The following is a 20,123-nucleotide window of genomic DNA, read 5'->3' as shown; positions in this document are numbered from 1 at the left end:
CTCTATTTACAATTTTTATTTGTTTTATATTTTCTGGTAACAAAATAAAATCAATAAAATATACAATTATTCAATCTACATAACAATTAGAGTAAATTGCGGAGACTTCTTGCTATTATCTAAATCACAAGAATACTGAAATTATTTCTATAAATGTAGCACAATTAATTATGAAGGATAGAAGTTGATAAAAATCTCAAAAGCGTTAAAGTATTAAACCAACAATATATTTAGACAGGTGCTCATCTACTGATATTCTTTGAATATATGAATATTTTTTACTGGATTAATAGCTTGTAAGACATCTAATTGGCTATTTAATTTGTTGTCAAGATCTAAGCAGAGAAAATTTAACAATATTAACTAGACTACTGCCACTATTATTTAAGTAAACTATATACTAAAAGATTCTCCACAGCCACATGTTCCTTTTATATTAGGGTTGTTGAATACAAATTCTGCTGATAATTTGTTTTCTACGAAATCCATTTCTGTCCCTGAAATTTGAAATCGGACAATATAAATAACATAGGTAATATTCAAAAAGTATCTTAATAAAGCAGTGTGAAAAAGAAATTACGATATTAAATAAGTTAAAGGATGTTACCCACCTAGCAGAGTCAGTTGTGCTTTTTTGTCAATTATTATAGTGACACCATCCTGTTTCACCTCTTCGTCCAATTTTTCTTTACTTTTTGCATAGTCCAGCGTGTAGGATAATCCATTACAACCCCTTTGTCGAACACCAACCTTCAAACCCACAAATCCCTTAGCTTCATCCTTGGACATGATTTCTTTGACTTTTTGAACTGCTGAGGGTGTCAGAACCAATGCCGCTCGTGAAGGTAATATTCGCTTTTTCACAGCCCTAACAGTCGCACTTGCAATGGTTTTTGTAGCCATCTGAAATTGCATTTATAATTGTAATATACTCAAAAAAAGCTTGTCAGGTCGTAAAATGTTGTCAATTATTTGGTATACCGTTTTAAACTTAGGCGTAGTTGATATTTTTTCAATTTCAACAATCTATTTCATAACTACTACGATTTTGGCTGCCAAATTGACATGTCAAAGTTATTTACACTGAAATGTCACTGTCTATTTTGACACTGTCACTCAGTTATCAAAATCAAAACCAAACAAAGGAATTATATTGCCAACGTTATATAGATTTTTACGTAAATTTTAAATGTGAAATAAAATTTGTAAAATTATGTTACGAACTGTCTTCGTCGTACTAGTCTAAGATGTCTTATAGGCATAATTTTCTATGATACTGATCGATCATCATAAAAACGAGAAGGCAACGTATACCTAATACAAAACAAAAATCTTGTCATTAAATAACAGTAAGAACAGTAGGTAGGTAGGTACTAATAAATAACTACTCATTAGTTAAAAAGAAGTAGACAATACTAGCTGTTTACTCCGATCTTGGACCGCGCGGTCGAAAGTTCCGCGCGGCTCCGCGCAATCATATGAACTTAGCCTTAAGTAACCAAAGAGCAAGCGATTACTTCATTAGACTGTAGCTTGCTTGACCATGTGGATATATTTAGTCTATGTTTTCTTTACTGTCATATTTTCTACTCATTCACCCATCACTAAATGACACGTCTTCTACCTGCCAATCGTACTTGTGTGGCGTGTAATGATTTTTCATTCTCAATGTATTAAAAATTAACCATGGGTGGCCAAAAATTCGAATATGATGAAAGTGGATCTACATTCTTTTACTTTGTTTTGTCTTTCCTCGCTTTAATTCTTGTACCTGCAACATTTTATTATTGGCCAAGAAAAAGGAAGGAAGGTAAGTTAGTCATGTTTTACAATAAATATGCTTTATTTACGATGTATTTTTTTCAAGTCGGGTGTATATTACATGGCACAAAGTAATTAGCGACATGAATTTAATACATGCAATAATCTAATTACCGTTATGTCAGAAATACCTCGATGACGATGCGGCACACTGTCTCACTTATGGTACATTGTCCAACACCTGTACACAACCATGATTAGGAAGGAATATCTAACAAGATTTGATTATGTTTTTAGATCCAGCTAAACGGGCGGAATTATGTCAGTGTCCAAACTGTATAAACAAACAAATCATAATAGAACAATCACAACCTTACAAGGGTGTAAAGAATTTCTTTATCAAACTAGCAATTATATCAGGATGGGTATTACTGGGTTTTCTAGCGTACAAAGTATCTCAATTTGACTATGAGATGTCTAATTTTGATCCTTATGAAATACTGGGTTTGCCACCTGGTGCCACTCAAGCTGAGATTAAAAAATCATACCGCAAACAATCACTTATCCTGCATCCTGACAAAGAAACTGGAGATGAAAAGGCTTTCATGAAGCTTACTAAAGCATATCAGGTCAGTATCAGTAGATGTGACAATTTAAAATGTATCTAAGCATGACATGTAGTTTGATAAGATTAGCTGTAACTTCCAAAGTTTTCTGAAATAATTTAGGTATTATTATTTGCTTTCTTTCGTGGTTTGGTTCTATTTGTTCCAATTCCAATGTGATTTAATCATGATTTTGTTTTCAGGCACTTACAGATGATGAAGCTCGACGAAATTGGGAAAAGTATGGCAACCCTGATGGTCCTGGTGCAATGAGCTTTGGAATTGCTTTGCCTAGCTGGATTGTAGAAAAAGAAAACAGTGTGTGGGTGCTTGGTCTATATGCTCTAGTGTTTATGGTTGCTTTGCCAACAGCTGTAAGTAACAAAAATATTGTTTTATTCTATACAGTATATAAGTTGTACACAGTATTTTACTATTTAGCATCTAAAATATTTCTTGTAAATTGTAATGTTATTGAAGAAGTAATGATTTTTTTATTTCCACCTCATACATCTAGTCGTATGTATTGTAATATTTTGTAATTTTATTTGTTCAACCCAAAGATTAGCTGGTAAAAGGAAGAACTAACTATGGTGAATAACTAATGCCATCAAAAACATTCTGTAAAAACCTCAAGTCTCGCCGTAAAAAGTTGTGAGATCTATATAATACCAAGTCGATTAATCTATTTAGTCTCTACTTAAAGGACCTTCTGTCTTAAGTTATTACGTATGTTATTATCATGCCAATTTAAAAAAAAAACACCTCTAAAACAAATAGACCGACCTGGCCATCGCATGATTTGATTATTAGTATGTATCACACTGCACAGCACGACGAGAAGTTAATGCTCCTGAAATGTTAATGGCGAATTTGTGTTTTCTTGCGATGACCAAGTCGATCTATTTGTTTTAAAGGTATTTTTTTTTTAAATTGGCATGATAATAACATACGTAATAACTTAAGACAGAAGGTCCTTTAAGTAGAGACTAAATAGATTAATCGACTTGGTATTATATAGATCTCACAACTTTTTACGGCGAGACTTGAGGTTTTTACAGAATGTTTTTGATGGCATCTCACTTCTTTTTGTAGAGCGAATAGAGCAAACATAAGTCCAATTTGTATGGAAAGCCGTATTTTTTTCATAATTCAACATATTTTCCTATGGGAATGTTGTTCAGTTTCATGGGCTAAACACCCTTACCCACCCTATACCCCCTCCCGTTATGTCCCATATAGTAGATACATATTTACACCTTTTTATTTTATTTTCTACAGAAATAATAATTTAATTCATTAACTGCAAATGTAGCCTTGTAATCTTATACATTTATATGGGATTACAAAGTTATTGTTGCAGTTGGTGTATTTAGAAAACTGGACCGAAATTAGAAAATATTGAATTTTTCCCATGATTAAGACACTAAACCCTATTTGTATTCTAAATTTTAAGCTTCTAAGTCTGCTAGAAGTACCTTAGACTTTTGATGATCGGTGAGTCAGTGAGTCAGTGAATCAGTGAGTGACAAAATTCAAAATTTTAACAAGTTGTCATTCTTAAACTACTGGTTCAAATTGACTGAAATTTTAAATATACCGTGTTTATACAATGACTGATTAGTTGCTGAAAATCCAGGCTTCTTGTTTTATCCACTACGAAATTATAGGGGTGTCAAAAATAGCCCGAATTGCTTCGAGAAAAGGATGTTACGGCCGTGCCGCTTTTTTTTTGCTCGACTTGCGGGGGCACTTCCGTGCCCCCAGATCAACTTCTGTTACATCTCATATTTATATTGACTATGTATTTAACATTTTCAGGTTGGTACTTGGTGGTATCGTTCCATAAGATTTTCTGGAGAGCAAGTATTGTTGGATACAACACAGATGTACTTTTACTTCTGTCATAAAACTCCTTCTATGCCTCTCAAAAGAGCTCTGATGATTCTAGCGGCATCTTGTGAATTTGATAAGAGACACAATTCTGAAATTATTGAAAGGATCACTGATAATGAGGAAGTTCCTATGGTATGTACATATCCACCATCTATTTACACATTAACAGTATAATCTTAAAATAAGACTTTCAAATAAAACTTATTTGCCAGTATGGACTGTTTTGCTCACTAGTAGCTTGTGAGAATGAAATGATTAAATTACACAGTTGTGTAATTACTGATTTTTATTTGTATTATATTTACATTCATGCAGTTGTTGCGAGAACTACCGAATTTGGGTGAAAAGAACAAGGAGCAGCCTCTCTGTCGGCCATACAGTATAAAGGCGCGCGCATTACTACACGCGCACCTGTCACGCATGCGCCTGCCGCAAGATACGCTGGAATGTGACCGACGGTACATCGTAGGCCGGTGTCCCGACCTCATCGTGGAGATGGTCAACTGTGTCAATCAACTGATAGCATTAGCTTATGCTAGGAGAAGTGAGTTTTTTTTTTGCTGTTGATTGCTCAAGGATGTCATTTTGCGAAATTTCTATGTATGTATATTTGTCCAAAATGTACCCTACTCAGGATTGGGCTAATGACTTGTTTTCTTACCTACATTTAAAAACAATCCATTTCACTATTTAGGCAAATAAATATTACTGTCTAGTATTATGAATTCATTTAGCTAACCAATCAATTTTATTTGCAGTACCTCGACTCCCGACCATCGAAACTATAGAAAATTGTATGAAGCTGTCTCCAATGATAGTTCAAGGCCTGTGGGAGTACAAATCACCTCTTCTTCAACTGCCATACATTACTGAGGACCATTTGAAGTACTTCACGAACCGCAAAAAGCACATTAAGTCATTGCTGCAATTAGCTCAGTTACCTGGTGAAGAGAGGAGACAAGTGTTAAGATTTCTAAATGATAAGCAGTATGATGATCTTATGAAGGTGCTGGGCAATATGCCTTACATACATTTCCAAGTGAATACTGAAGGTATGTAGCACTATTATCTTCTTATATATAAAAAAACACCACCAAATGTGTTGCTAAGTGCTAAACTCAAGAATGGTTGAACCAATTTCACTAATTGTTTGTTTTATAATGTTATGTTTTGAAGTACGAGGATGCTTGTTACGAGAGAAAATTTTTACAAAAGTCAAAAATAAAATAGATTTAATCAGCCGTTAGGCGGTACGAAGTTGGCTAGGACAGCTAGTAGGTAATGAAGTACATAAGTTTTATTTGACTGAGATACAAGCCTACAGGTCATTGAAACTAAAAATAATGAGTCTATGCACCATACATATGTAGCAACTATGTGATACTAAACTATATAATAATTTTGTTTTGCAGTAATTGATGACGAAAACTCAACAGTCGTGACTGCCGGCGCGATAGTGACTGTTACGGTGTTTCTGCGACGAACAAACATGAAGGAATTGTTTGGAGACACTACAATTAAAGAAAAGGAAACAATTAAGTATGTTAATCAATAAGACTTATCATAGACTCAATTGAATTTTAAAGTGTGGGAAACTGCTAATTGACAATTCTATGAATATTGGACTAAATTTTGTGTTTAAAGCCGAACTTTTTCATGATAAACTATCATCATTTTGAATACATAAATTACAATTATACGTTATTACAAAATCCCAAGTTGTCATAAAGGATAGCACATAAACACCACCCAGTAGAAAGATTCTTTATTTAGTCATGTAATGTTTGACTTATTTTACTATTACAAAAGTTATGGACCTTTAGGCTTTATGTCTAATCGGTAAATTGCTTTCCCAGGGCTCCCACACTTAGCATTCTTGTACAGTGTTGTTGTACGGAAATGAACAATTACATAAATCTAGATAACACTGTAACTGTATTAAATTTGACTGAGATTGTTTTATTCCAAGTGTTTTAAGCCAAGCGCCGCGATAGTGGGCCTTATTTAATGTGCTGACATTGTCATGTATTACGGTACTTTCAATCCAAATTTGTTTATCAATGGTAGCATTCCATGAATTTTGATGAGAACAGAGTTGCGGCGCGGACTTTTTGTGCTTCATATTTTTTTATGTTCGTGATTATCCTTATTACTTTACAATTTGTTTATGAATATTAAAATGAAAGTGTCCAGTGATGAAAGCGTATTTATAAATTAGAATATGTTTGAGGTAGATGATTTATTTGTATACAAATAATTAAACAAACATGTAATGTGTTTGGTATGGGATAGGTCCTTTTTGCAAGTAAACTCAATTGAAAAATTTACGGCTTTGTATAGGTTCAATGTCTTCGACCTAGCAACTGATAAATAATGGAGTTTAGATATATTAAAATATACACCTTTTAAAATTATAATTTTCAAGTATATTTAAGTGATATTCTTGCTTATCAGGGAAGATGCTGGAGGCGAGGAGGGTGCGGGCGAGAACGGTGAGAAACAAGAGAACGATAAGATTGACAAGAAGGAAACCTTCAAGCGACCAGTGTGGATGAAACAACAAACGAAGAAGCATGCGCCGTCTAAGAAATCTAAAAAACCAGTGGCTGCCAAAGTTCAAGCTAAACCTGCACCCGCTACGTCTACGCCACCGCCACCTAGTAACGAAACCAAGAAAACTAAAGAACCAAAGAAGAAGGATGAGGAAGGTAAGCTTAAGTAACGCTATCTATACGAATATTATAAAGCTGAAAGGGGACAGGGACTACTGAGTAGCAATGAAAAATGTTACAAAAACGGGGAAAATTATAACTCATTCTCTCTTATGTGACGCAAGCGAAGTTGCGCGGGTCAGCTAGTGTTTTATATTATAGGGTACTTATTTCTAAAACTGCTTTTGTACTACGACGCGTAGTCTGACCGATTGCCAATAACGAAGTTTGGTTTTTGAACCGTGTAAACGTTAAATTACGGTAATCTGATCAATATAAAAAGTCTAGTTAAGTCTTTAGTATGGCTTAAGCTTAAATAAATATGAAACACTACATTCTACTTTGAGATATTTGCAAACAAAAAACATAATTGAATGATGTCACTGGGCATTCAATTTTAACAGCTTTGATCGAGTTTTCACACGTCGATCTACCACACCATAACGAGAAACGAGTGCAAATATATTTATAGATATTTTAGGATAGCAAGTTCTTCGAATAAGTAGTAAACTTTCTAGAGATAGATGTCGGACATTGATCCGACCATGGTGTGGGAGGAAAATTATGATCATGACGTTGTTTTACTTTTCGGTAAAATACTAAAGCAAATAAAGTAATCTTAAAGAATAATAAGCTACCTGCATATGTGTATTTTTTAAATACCTAGGTTTCCCTGTATACCTAGTTGTTACCTGTAAATGTACATATATAACAGCAGACTAGAAATAAATTTATATAATGTTGTTGTTTAATATGTTGTTGTTGTAAGAGGTGAATCCGTTCAACGTGTTTATTTCATACACAGAGGTGTATAACCGGAGTTGTAGAGACAACTCCGGTTATAACAGGCGTGATATTATATATTTATGTATATTTTGTTGTTGGTATAGGTGAAGATTCAGAAGTGGGTAGTTCAGACGAGTCAGAGGCGCACAGTTCGGCGTCGGAAGACGAGTCGCGCGACAAGTCGTCCGCGGCGGAGGACGACGACGACCAGTGGGAGAAGTTCCAGAAGAGAATACAGAAGAGAGAACGATTAGAAGGACGCTCCAAGAGCTCTCATCCTGTACATTGTCCTTACTTCCCGCAGGTAAACTTCTCACTGTATTATGCCGTTTATCACATTTTTTGCTAAAAATAATAAGTACAAGCAAGGAACATAAAAACTTTCATCTCTCTATTGCTGCTTACAAATTTGATGTTTTATTAATTGAACTTTTAGTAGAGAATATCAAAAACAGATGAATTCCTGTCACGAAATAAAAACACTACATTTTTTTCACTCATAAACTTTAGATCATTAGCCGTCACTCTGTCAAATGATGACCGATTTTTTGTTCATTTGATTAATTTATTTTTTACTAGCCTCTCCCTCGAGCTTCACAGCACACATCGCAATTTGTCCAATATGTAAAATTTCTCGTTCCCTTTGTATAATAGTAGAAAAACATTATATTCACGCTTTCTACAGTTTCTTTAGATATAATAACTTAAATAATCTACCAAAAAGCTTTGTTATACAAGAACGTAATATCATACGATATTATATTACGTCGTGATAAAACACATCGTCGATAAAATTCATGAAAAAAGCTGTAAACTTTCAGCACAACAGGATCTTTCAGCAAAATGTTATGTTATTCGCGGAAGTGGTGATGTTTAGCTAATGATTCTTTCATGGCCTTGCAGGTGCCAATAATAACTACACTATTTGTTATGTTATTGAATCTTAGAAACTGGTGTAAATGTATCGGTAGATATACAGAATTTGCGAGTTCCGTATCGATTCAAGTAAAAATCTGCAAAATTTGATCCATATTTGCTTAGATGTCAGTGCATGATATGTGTTTTGTAACGATATCAATGACACAGATTCTTCAGATTGAGCGTGAAGCGTGAAATATTGTTACTGAATATATATTACTGCCATCATCATTACTTTGTACATCCCTATTATAAACCGGTATCCATTATGTATCAAAGCATGTGGAAACATACGCTAACGTACCATGGAAGTGTATGAATGATTGCCTTGTATTTGTGTTTTAAATGTAGTTTTCCGCGTACAACGATCGATCGTTGCACTGATAACAAGTGTTGAGCAGTCCGATCACACGTTTCAAATGCAAAATAAAGGTGACGCGATCAAAGAGTTGCATAATATTTGCTGAGTAACGCTGTAATACCATGTTTGATGCAATGGTGTTAAGACATGATCTTTGTGCTTCGACTAGACTTAGTTATCAAGCATACGTGATAGGGAAGTCTTTGCGAAACATCTAGTATTGATGCTAAAGAACTACACGTGTAATAGTAATATCTTTATCACCGTATTTTCCATTTGCTACAAAAATGCAGCACTTGTTTTTTATTTAAATATGAATGTTCAGATCACTGAGACACAAAAAAATAGTATCTTTGTGTTAAATAGTTTAAAATTATTTTGCAATTTGAAATTCTTTGTTAATTTGATTCAGGAATATCCACTAAAGTGGCTATAAGATGCTATAAGTATTCTTGGCCAGGTGGCCATTCAAGGTGTGTAAATAGAGGCATACATATGTACATACACACACATCCTCCGCATTATATTCTATTGTTCTTTAATATTTTTATTTTTACTCTGCATTATCGTCAGTAAAAGTCATATTTCATGGGTATCGTGGATTATTGTGGATTATCGTGAAACATTTTTCCATCAACTTCGTGAAATTCCATCGTATGGAATCTGAGAAAACAACAGCGACCCAAATGATAAACGTTTGAACAAACAATACCTTGGCAATAGCAATAGTTTTTGCATTTGTAATGCGTTGTTAATTCTCTTGCGTTGATTATTATTCTCGTCACTTGTAAAGATAAACATCCATGTAAATGAAAATGTCCCACAGAGTCTGTCAATGAGACGTGAGTGTTGACCTTGCCCTAACCTTTTCCTCGAGTAGGTGGTATTTTCATTTCGCTATTTAGTTGACCGCAATTACGTCAAGGTGTAAGTAGACGAAAGCTTATATAATGTAATGACGCATAGACGAGACTCTTTGATAGCGGTCAGGGTCGCGCGCAGCTTTGAATTCCGCATTAAAGCCCAAATCTACTTTCTACTAGATGTTTGTCGATGTTATGTAGGTTAGCAATTTAGATAACAAAACGTCATACGTGTAGAGTAAGTTTCAAATGTAGGTAGGCATGGGTATATCAGAAACATTTTCTATATTAAAACTTTTACTCGAGTAAGCATGTTTTTTTTTCCTCAAGAACTAGAAACAGGAATTACTTGGAATACTACTATTAAGTACCAACTTATGGAAGAGTGTTTCTTAGTAATTTCTGCATTTCATTGCAATTTTTCCTTATTTTGCAAATTATACATTTCATAACTTTTTGACCGATTATTTATTAGGAAGCATAATTTAGGCATTATACATTTACTTTATAGTAGTAAGGTTCTTAACAGAAGTGCGCTTCGAAATTAGATAAATGACAAACAGTCGTCTTTCTGTTGTGCTCATCTGGGTTAATTTCAGCATTGTTGTAAGCCTAGTTTGTAGCAACTATCAATATATTAAGCTGGTGGTATTGTAATAGGAGAAGCAAGAGTACTGGTGGTGCTACATCTGTGACCGCAAGTCGCACACGTTGTTGACGGCGCCGGCGCACGTCACGGCCCTCGTCGACTCGCACGAGCTGCAACTGCGCTTCACTGCGCCGCGCTGGCCTGGACTCTACACCCTCGCTTGCTGTCTTAGATCAGGTACGTCACTGTTATAACATTATACATTTATAGTAGATGAAAATATCCTATGTCAATCTCCAATGAAGATGAACAAAAACGAACGCTCTGTCAATGTTGTCCTTTTCCATCGTTTGAAATGAGTAGTAATTATGACAGCAAATTAGTATTCTATTGAGATGATTGCGTTTGACCCCGATGTTGTCATGACAATGAAAGGAACGATCGATCAAACAATTACTTTTTTAATTTATTGTATAAATTAACATGAGTATTGATAGTGCGTCATTTGCAAATTAAAGGGAAAATAGAGGCTTCTAAGATGGTACGGGCAAGAATTATTTCTTATTACTGGATTTGTTGCGTCATAATATAATAGATAGAAATATTTTGTTCACCTCATATTGGATCTTACAGCTAGGTAAATTAGAAAATATCCCAGCTTTAAAGAATAATTACAGTTAATAATAAATATAATGTTGGTCCAGATTCGTACATCGGTATGGACCAGCAGCAGGACATGAAGTTGGACGTGAAGGAAGCGGCCGCCGTGCCCGCGGAACACCCGCAGTGGGACCTCAGCGACTCTGACACAGACAACAATGATCAGGTACCATTTATACAAACCTATTTACTCTGCTCAATTTATTAATAAAAAATATTATTATTATTTACGTAAACGGCAAAATCCAATACAATTTTCGTTTTTTTTTTGAACGTCAATTGATAATATTCGAGATGTATTTTGAAAAATGTTGACATATTTACCAGGGACGGTCAAAATTATTGCGTGCTTATTTGTTTTTTATGTAGGGTTGGTAAAATTACATTGAGATCTAAATTACGATATGATAGTTAAAGTTACATTGATCTAATAACTGCTATTTGGTTATAGCTAATAAAACAAAACAGAATTGAGTAGAAATTGCTAATCTTACTGACCTTCAGATTGACTTCTTTTTATTATGCCCTCTAGGGGCTACAATTAGGGCTAAAAGTTTATTTGTACTTTATATCCTAACTTATTGTTACGAGAATAATATTAGGTTTGAAACTATTACTATTTATTAGTTAAATTGATATTTTCACCTTTGAAATTTTTTATGTGTATAGTTTTTTTAGGCTAGAAATACGCATATCAACCGGCCGGGAACCTAGTCAATAAAAATAGTTGTTTTATAATTTTATTACATAGTTTGAATCTTTCGTGCATCATTATATTTATTATCTATTGTTTAAATAAATTTTGGTTCGTAAGAATCATTAGTCACTCCGATTAGGTTTCCTTATTGAGTAAATATTAATCTTTATCAGGTAAATATTTGTCACAGGCTAATTAATTATTCAGTCAATTTGAACCTAAAGAATACTTGTTTAGTACGCCTGTTAGCTTTTATAGTAGGTATAAAACAAAGTCGCGTTATTTTTTTTCAATTTATAACTCATGAGTGAAAGTTAAGAGCTTAGTCATGGCAAGCCTTCTGTTCATCAGGACCTAAGACAAGCCTTACTTAATAATGATGCCCGTCTTGTTTCGCCTTTGATATAGATTCTTGGTATGATTTAACAGATTAGGAACCTTTTTCGACAGGCTAACTACCTGTTGGAATAGGTTAATTGTAATATATTTAATAATGTATCTCGCGTGGATTTAAATGTTGTAAATGAAGCATTAATCGAATTAATAGTTTCTCGCATATTTAAAACAATTAACTTTAAACATTTGTTTCAACAGGGAGGCAATGAAAGTGAATTTACAACAGACGACGAGGTTGAAGAGGAGTAGCGGAAGATTAACTAAGTTATTTTTATAGAGTTTATTATGAGGTGTTTGCGGATAGTTTGTTGTATGATCTAAGAGCGAGTGAATATAATGTTTTATATCCAGTTTTTGGTTTTATTTATATATCTACCCTATGAAACCCCACCAGTTGTCAGGACAGTATTAAACTGGAGAAAAATAGAATGCATTTAGCGGCAGGCAGCAGCGGAGCGAAATAGGTAAAATATAATAAAAGTTATCTTCTTTGAACATAATAAGAAGATCAGCTTTATAAAATGACAGTGACATTCAAAGTAGAGAGGTGATCGTGCGATTGTCGGCTTAGCCGGCTTATGGTCGTACAGCGTTACATGTAGCACTATGTGTGAAGCTCCAAGTCACACAAAGGGTTGTTGGTGCGAGGGTATCGTCCTCCGGAGGCTGCGCGGGCGCGGCGGGCGCGGGGCGGCGGCGGCGCGGGGGGCGGACGTGGCCGCCGCGCCGCGCTCGGCCCGCACTCGCGCGCCACAGCTCGCCTCAGCCCCACGATCGAACGACTCACGCCCGCGCCCGGTGTCGTATTACCGCTCTAAATATAACTTGCGAGAGCGATCGCCAATTTAGAAACGGTCGCGCGCCGTGTTTTGAACCAGTGATTGACAGTGCTAAGTGAAGAATACTACCCCGATCGTCGAGCTATCGACCTCCGATGTGAGTATCCTCGAGATCTAGTCTAGCACGATTGATCCTGTCTATATTGTATTACCGCACCGCGGTTTTAAAATAAACAGCTGTTCTCGGAATCTATAGTGCTGGTAACAGTGCTAAATTGGGAGCAGCTTCCAGCAGAAATTTTAGGAAATCGGAGATGTTCGCCAGTATTGATGGATGCCGTTGAATGTCACGTGTCAAAAGATCTCCAATTGTTATTGATTTAAAACTTGCGCGAAATACTTACATATAGTCAGGTGTCAAAGCTTAGGCAGCTTGAATTAATTTAGGGAACTGACTAAGGATTCTATTGTTTGGTTACTAGTCTACTTAGGTATTAAAATGATTATACCACCGAAAAGTCAGCGCAGAGTTAGGTCTAATTTTCTGTCAGGCAGGAACGAAAAAAATCCTATCCAAGGTATGGAATGTGCGAATTTAATACTTAATTATTTTAGCGGTTTTCCGTTTTGAATCTTGTTTTAAAGTGTGGTACCTAGGTACTCCGTTCAAAGCTTGGAACCTGGTCAATTGCATAAGCGCCAATTGTTGCCCGGGTGTCGCGGCGCGGGTGGCGCGGTGATTCAGTTCTGTTCTGCGTGTGATTGTCGTTAAAACTTACTAACAGTCGTTGGCAACTCCTGCAGAACTAATTGGCAATTTTACAGGAGAGGCGGAGCGACAAGTACCTACTGCTATCACCCCTTGCGTACATAACAGATACAGGGCCTTACAATATTGTCTACATAAATACCAAATTTCGATTCCATTGTTACAATAATAATTAGAAAAATACTATTGGATTTCCTGCATAGTAATCACAATTGCGAGGTGTTATCAAGCTTGAATAAATCTTATAATGAGTTAAATACAATATCAATACTGTACCTATTTTCCATATTTAACTACCGATGAGTTTTTGGTGAGAAAAAAGCAATAAGTAAGTACTATTATGATGATATGCGAGAAACATCCTCTTGCAAAATAAATATTGATCTATTTATAAAGAAATCACTATCGCCCAGCTTGTAATGCGATAGCCTTGATAAATTTATTTCATCCTATGATATAAAAATGTGGGTAGTCCAAATCTATACTGAAAGAATTGCGTAACCACTGGAATTCGCACTTTTTAATTGAATGTATCTATTTAATTGCTTAATAAAATAAGTTAAATTATTACGGTACTCATTTTATTAAATTTTGACCCTTAATTTGATGTTGTCGTGCATTAACAAAACCAGCAATTATTAGTTTGATAACTTAGTCAGTATAAATGAGTTTGGCATTGTCCCACGGGTTAACGAAGAAACGCATTGTTAAAGTTCCATTCTTATTTAATCGTTATCCGTCTGGGGAATATTACAAGAATCCGAGAAGCCATTTTCATGGTAGGGAGTTTGAATATGGCCTGCAGTTACGATTGGTGATATCCCAGCACATTGGCCACGGGCGTGCGCGCGATGAATCGAACCGCGGACTGATAGTGGGCCGGTTAGACGAGTCCCGCAGCCAGAGTGCAACGGCCCAAACTGAAGGGAATTTAAAAACGTTCATATACTTGCAAGCCCTTTGATTTTATAATGCAAGCCTTTGTACTTATTGGAGTAAATCTTCCTTTCAAGTATCACAGGAAAAACTGTGGTATAAACGTTCCTACTTGTATGCGGGTTCACTTAAATGCCAAAAATATTCAACGGTCAACGTTATCAATATCGATGAGGTACACACCTACTTGATGTTAGATAAGGGACACACTGAATCATATACTCTTAAAACGCAATCGTTATTCACGGTTATATGTAAATAGAGATGACTCCTATTAATTTAATAACATGTTTATGTACAGACTGGTCGATCGTTTAAATTGAAATTACACTTATACAGATATCAACACTGCGTAAATGCGTCACACAACATGTTTTATAAATTACTTTATTTAATAACACAGTGTGCATGCAATATACTTCCTAATATATCATGCCTAAACATATAAAGCACAGTTTTTCCTTCCTAATAAATTGTAATGAAATCATCGGACGACAGTAATACCAAACGATGATAGGTACTAAATTACAGTTCTGAAAATAACAACGCATTCATAGCCATCATCGTATATTGTAATAATAAATATTTTCCTGTTACAAATAAGTAGTTTACCACATATTTAGTTTGTTACCTGTTCTACTTGACCAACTTTTACACGAATAAAGCGGGTTCCAGTTAATTTGCGTATCTAGCCATTGAGTCATTACATGTTGAGTTCAAAAGAAAATGTGCGTTTCAGTTTCATTTAATAGAACTAGTTACGGTCAGACTTCTGTCTTATTATTCATAGTTAAAAAAACCATGAATCAGTATAATATACCTGCAATATTACAATTTTAATTGTCTAAAAGTAAGAGCCTATATAACATCGTTTCGTCTTCGGACCTTCCCACGTTAATATTTTCGCAGTCAATGTTTACTTTGAATATAAAGAAAGGAATGCAAAGAGCGACTTATCAGTTAAGTCACACAAAGTAAAGTGGTTGTAACTTGTAAGGTATGTACCTACAGCTTTGCCAGTAGGTAGTCTAGTCAGCGTTTATTGATCGTACTGACTGTTCGCGTACTATATAATAATCTTTTATATATCAACTGTGAGATATGGCATACCTAAGGCCTCCTAAAAATCTGCAAATTCTATTGTAAATACTCGCAAGTCGCACCTTCTGCACAGTATTGAACGTATTATTGTCTAACTGTCTGTTGTTAGATAAGACCCCGAAACATCTTTCCAGTGAACAACAAAGTGCTTAACTATTCTATTTTTTTATGAATTGAATTTAAAGTGCTGCTAAAACGTCATAAATTTCAATTTGATGTTTGTATACTAACTGAGTCAGTGTGAATCCTTACGTGTTTTGTCTTTGCATTGTTTTCATGACTGTTGTCACCTTCTATTTACGTATTTCTACACCAATTTACATGCGATTGTCAAGTTCACACGTTGATAAAGTAAACTTGTTTTGAATTTAAACTGAGAAGTAATTTAGAGTTATCAAAAGGTATGGCACACATTATTGTAAAAAAGACATACCACAAACATTCTGAATAGAACAAGGTTTACTTATCAGGTGAGTTTTGTTTATTTACATTGACGGGAAGTGACTGCCATGCTAGTTGTTCCGTGTTGAAATTATAATTATACGTTTTAAATTGTTCTGTTTAGGGCAGGATGATCACTCAGTTTTAGGCGGACAGCCCACATTCCTATTTATTTTTCTTGAGCTGACATTCCATACAACCTCGTTGGTTTTTATTTTCATATTTTTCTTTAATCCTCGGGTCTTATGCGATGAATCACAAGGGTCGGCCAATGGGTACGGTTTGATTACTCATAGCTGAATGAGCCTTTTTTCTGAGCTTTGCACGTCATCAAGTAGATGCTTTAAAAAAAAATTACATAAGTAAACATTTAATTTGATGGGGGCGATTTGATTGTTGGACTTACCTCTTAAGCATAACTATAACAAATACTATGTTAGAAAAAGCACTGTAAAATTATTCATGTTGATTGCAGAGTTAAAAACCCGTAAATTTATAATCGAAATGTGACTTTATGCACTTTCTTTTTTGTTTTGTGGTCGTTTGTACTCTACATAACTTTAGTTCTTTGTTAGCCGGTTTGCCGTCGAGGCCAGAGTTCCAATGTTAATCTTCAATGCTGTAGTCACAATACAATATTTAATTACTTTAGTGTTCGTTTCATGATTACTTACTTATTGAATTTCGCTTGATATTCTGCATCAAGTTGTTAGCGACAATTTTACATGGTAATAGAGATAATTAGTGTAATTACGAGATCTGTTGATAGCAAATTCGAAAGAGCAAAAAAAATACATTCTTAAGTATTAACCGGGTATTGTCAGTGGATAGTTGACGCATATAACCACATATGATTGGAAACTGACCACAACGAGCACATTGATGCTACACACGACAGTAAATTGATATCAGATTTGGTGAGTCAATGTCGATAGTACGCAAGACTGCGAGATGCGTTCGTCTTATGTAGGTTAAAAACAAAACTTGTTTTGTATATCGATTTACAATTAGCCTCAATTAACCTTTGAACTCAATAAAATATTTTCCCCTCTTCGTCGTTTATAACATTGTGCTCTCGCGATTCTATTGCTCTATAAAATTTGATGGGACTTTCACTAGAGCGGACGAGATTAAGAGCAAAAATGTCCCTCCAATACAATACAATTTTTATGTCTTAAAACCTCATATCTGAAAGTGTTTAAGGACAAAGAAATTGTTGAAAAAGAAATAAAAATTGGGGTGTCGTAAAACTGAAGTTGCAGTAGGTACTTATATTGGTTTCCGAATTATTGTATGAGCGTTGAACCAAGTATTAAAGCTTCTCTGCAATACTTTGCATGTAATGAAGTAGGCCAAATGTCCATTGTTTGATTTTTGTTGGATCTACCCACTTTATCATATTGGGGACTTTATGTTCCATGGTCTCTATAGTGTAGCTCCAGACGGAATGTAAAATGATTGTTGCCGGGTGGATTGACATAAACAGTGAATCGTGTCATTCATAAAGATGTCACTGTGGCACCGGGATCAGTCATGCACATCCGTTGTACAGAACTCATACATACTTTGATGATATATGAATTAGTCCAGAACAATAACGTGGCTATTTATTTCGTTATTACTCATGTGCTTCGAACGACATGACGTCACCATCGGCCCATACATGTACGTAACTTCTCAGAATGACCACAAAGTGTTTATAAGAGATATATCTGCAATTTATATGCAATGCAATGAATCTCTACGCTGAAGATCGTGTGTCCGTGAGTAAAAAATAGGAAGTTGTAGAGCTTCGTTAAGACACGTTTGAAACTACCTGTTAACTTATTTCTGATGAGATAATTTTGAACTTGATAGACGTAAACGGCCAAATTATATTATTTATTAACTGATGCCTTTATTTCATGATTACAGGGCCATTTAATTCCGTATGATTCTTGGATAGTGATAGTGTAATATCATTGGTTGTCTGCCAAAATTTCACTCTACGTGACACATATTATGCTATTCATAAACGTCTGTTATTCTAAAAAATTGCTCTAGCATTACGGTAAGCAGGAATTTTCAATGACACTTAGAAATAATTTGGTTGCGATGTTGTGTGTAAAGTATTTTAAGCACGACAACATTGAACTTGCTCTTCGCATCAATGAATGTTATTTTTACCTATTTGAAAATACGCGTTACTTAAGTGGAGTAGCACGTCACAAGCCGCGTTTTGTTTTTATTCTGTGATGATGTCAACTTCTTAGAGTCAAGGAACATAGACCAATTAAGAATGTTTACGTAAATTATTTATAAACCTACAAAATTAATGTTTTTTTAATTAACAGAAAGCATTTGAACAATTTGGTAATTTTAGAATAATAATGCGTGCGGTTGAGTAATTAAAACGTATTAAACACCTCTTATGGGCAGGCGAAACACACAGAGACTACCTACTAATCTTGTAGAACAATTAAGTATTGTAAAGCATATCTATTTACTATAAATATGCCACAGACCCGTGCCATACAAGTTTGCACTTTTAAAATACAGTTAATTATGAATATTGTTCATATACTTAAGTACTCATTAATTTATTTTGCATACTGGCATACAATCCTTTCTCGCCCACGGTTTATCAGTGTACATGAGTGCCAAATGAACCTTATTGTACATTTTTGCAATTTGCTGAACAAAACAAATATGCTTAAATATTAAAGTTATAAATACAGGGGCGTTATATAATGGTTTTACTGCATTTTAACGGATATAACGTTTACAACTCAATTAAGATAGACTTATTAAAGTTTAGGCTGATTGATTTATTTGTGCTACTAATTGAGCCATGTTTTAAGTTTAAAATAAACCAATTATTTACGAAAAATATCTTTAAAAATAGCTTTCTTTAATACAATTATCTATGGCTAATCAAAGAGAAGTTAAAACTATTGGTTGTTTGTGAAGAGCGTTATCACCCAAGCGTCCGAGCGACGCGATGGCTGGTCGCCAACTCTTTCGCAATAGCTCTATATTTACTCACCAAGGTTCTTACATTGCAGTTTGGGGGTTATTGACATTAATACGGGGTTATACAATACATTATCTTACGTTTAGCTGGAAAATGTAAAGCCTAGTTCTATTATGTGACGAGTCGAGGGACACGTTGACAGCGAACGTCCAGTGTTAGTGCCAAGTTTACGCCAATGCGCAGACGCAACCGACACTACGCTTACCGAAATAACACGAGGCTAGCTATATTTACATCTTATATGAAAACTGTTTGAAAAATAACTCCTACATAAGTACCAAGTGTTGAATAAAATCTAAATGTTAATAAATGTTTTAAGAGCCGGTATAGGTATTGGTAGAGTTAGTGACCGACCTCTGTGACCTGTGAGCTCGTCAATATTTGCTGAGTGCCTTCTTATATGCAAAAGTTATGTTAAAACCGCTAAAAAAGTATTCTACAGACGTAGACGGTGAAATAATACATGTAAGATTTTAGTAAAATATATTGTTTACACATGCAACCCTTAAAAGATTTGGTGCATGTGCTTGTACAGGCAATAGATTTGTTACTTCCATATTTTTCTGCAAATTTTCGCTATATCTCTCCGTGATATACCTATACAAACTAGTTACCTACAAACAGACTTTTCAGTCTTGTGTCAGTGAAATAGTCATCAGAAAGCTCATTCTTTGTCTGACTGTCATAGCCTTGTTATGAACTCTTGAGCAGAGAGCAGATTCATGTACCTACCTACCTATCGTTCTCACACAATAATTGACGATCTATTGTATCGTCAGTAAGTACGCAATACAAAGATTTTGATGTCACGTACAATTTTGACTTCAATTACTTAGCTACA

The 20,123-nt window shown here is 34.9% G+C and overlaps 3 protein-coding genes across 10 annotated transcripts in view; 2 read left to right on the top strand and 1 right to left on the bottom strand.

Moving 5' to 3' along the window:
• MagR (Iron-sulfur cluster assembly 1 homolog MagR) lies at window positions 1-1,108 on the bottom strand. The gene is made up of 3 exons (XM_076114990.1): window positions 982-1,108; window positions 612-903; window positions 1-497 (listed from the first exon to the last, which is right to left on the bottom strand). The coding sequence occupies exons 2-3, from the start codon at window positions 901-903 to the stop codon at window positions 394-396; spliced, it is 396 nt and encodes a 131-aa protein (XP_075971105.1). The 5' UTR covers window positions 982-1,108; the 3' UTR covers window positions 1-393.
• Window positions 1,109-1,588: 480 nt separating this feature from the next.
• Sec63 (translocation protein Sec63) lies at window positions 1,589-12,593 on the top strand. The gene is made up of 12 exons (XM_076114340.1): window positions 1,589-1,810; window positions 2,059-2,390; window positions 2,570-2,740; window positions 4,188-4,394; window positions 4,578-4,806; window positions 5,021-5,314; window positions 5,675-5,801; window positions 6,717-6,970; window positions 7,864-8,063; window positions 10,562-10,727; window positions 11,195-11,316; window positions 12,442-12,593. Exons 1-12 carry the CDS (start codon window positions 1,687-1,689, stop codon window positions 12,490-12,492), a joined length of 2,277 nt encoding a protein of 758 aa, XP_075970455.1. The 5' UTR covers window positions 1,589-1,686; the 3' UTR covers window positions 12,493-12,593.
• Window positions 12,594-12,966: 373 nt separating this feature from the next.
• Window positions 12,967-20,123, top strand: part of Zasp52 (Z band alternatively spliced PDZ-motif protein 52) — a 30,911-nt gene continuing 23,754 nt past the window's right edge. For 6 of the 8 annotated variants that reach the window (XM_076114339.1, XM_076114338.1, XM_076114335.1 and 3 more), the window contains exon 1: window positions 12,969-13,179. The gene's annotated coding sequence lies outside the window, so the exon portion shown is untranslated. Of the gene's footprint in view, window positions 13,180-20,123 lie in introns of all 8 variants that reach the window. The other 2 variants (XM_076114332.1, XM_076114331.1) reach the window with 2 other exon arrangements.

This window comes from Anticarsia gemmatalis, chromosome 5 (assembly GCF_050436995.1).
Source record: "Anticarsia gemmatalis isolate Benzon Research Colony breed Stoneville strain chromosome 5, ilAntGemm2 primary, whole genome shotgun sequence".
Taxonomy (NCBI): Eukaryota; Metazoa; Arthropoda; class Insecta; order Lepidoptera; family Erebidae; genus Anticarsia; species Anticarsia gemmatalis.
The sequence above is the reverse complement of the archived record's forward strand: the minus strand, read 5'-3'. Positions and strand labels throughout refer to the sequence as shown.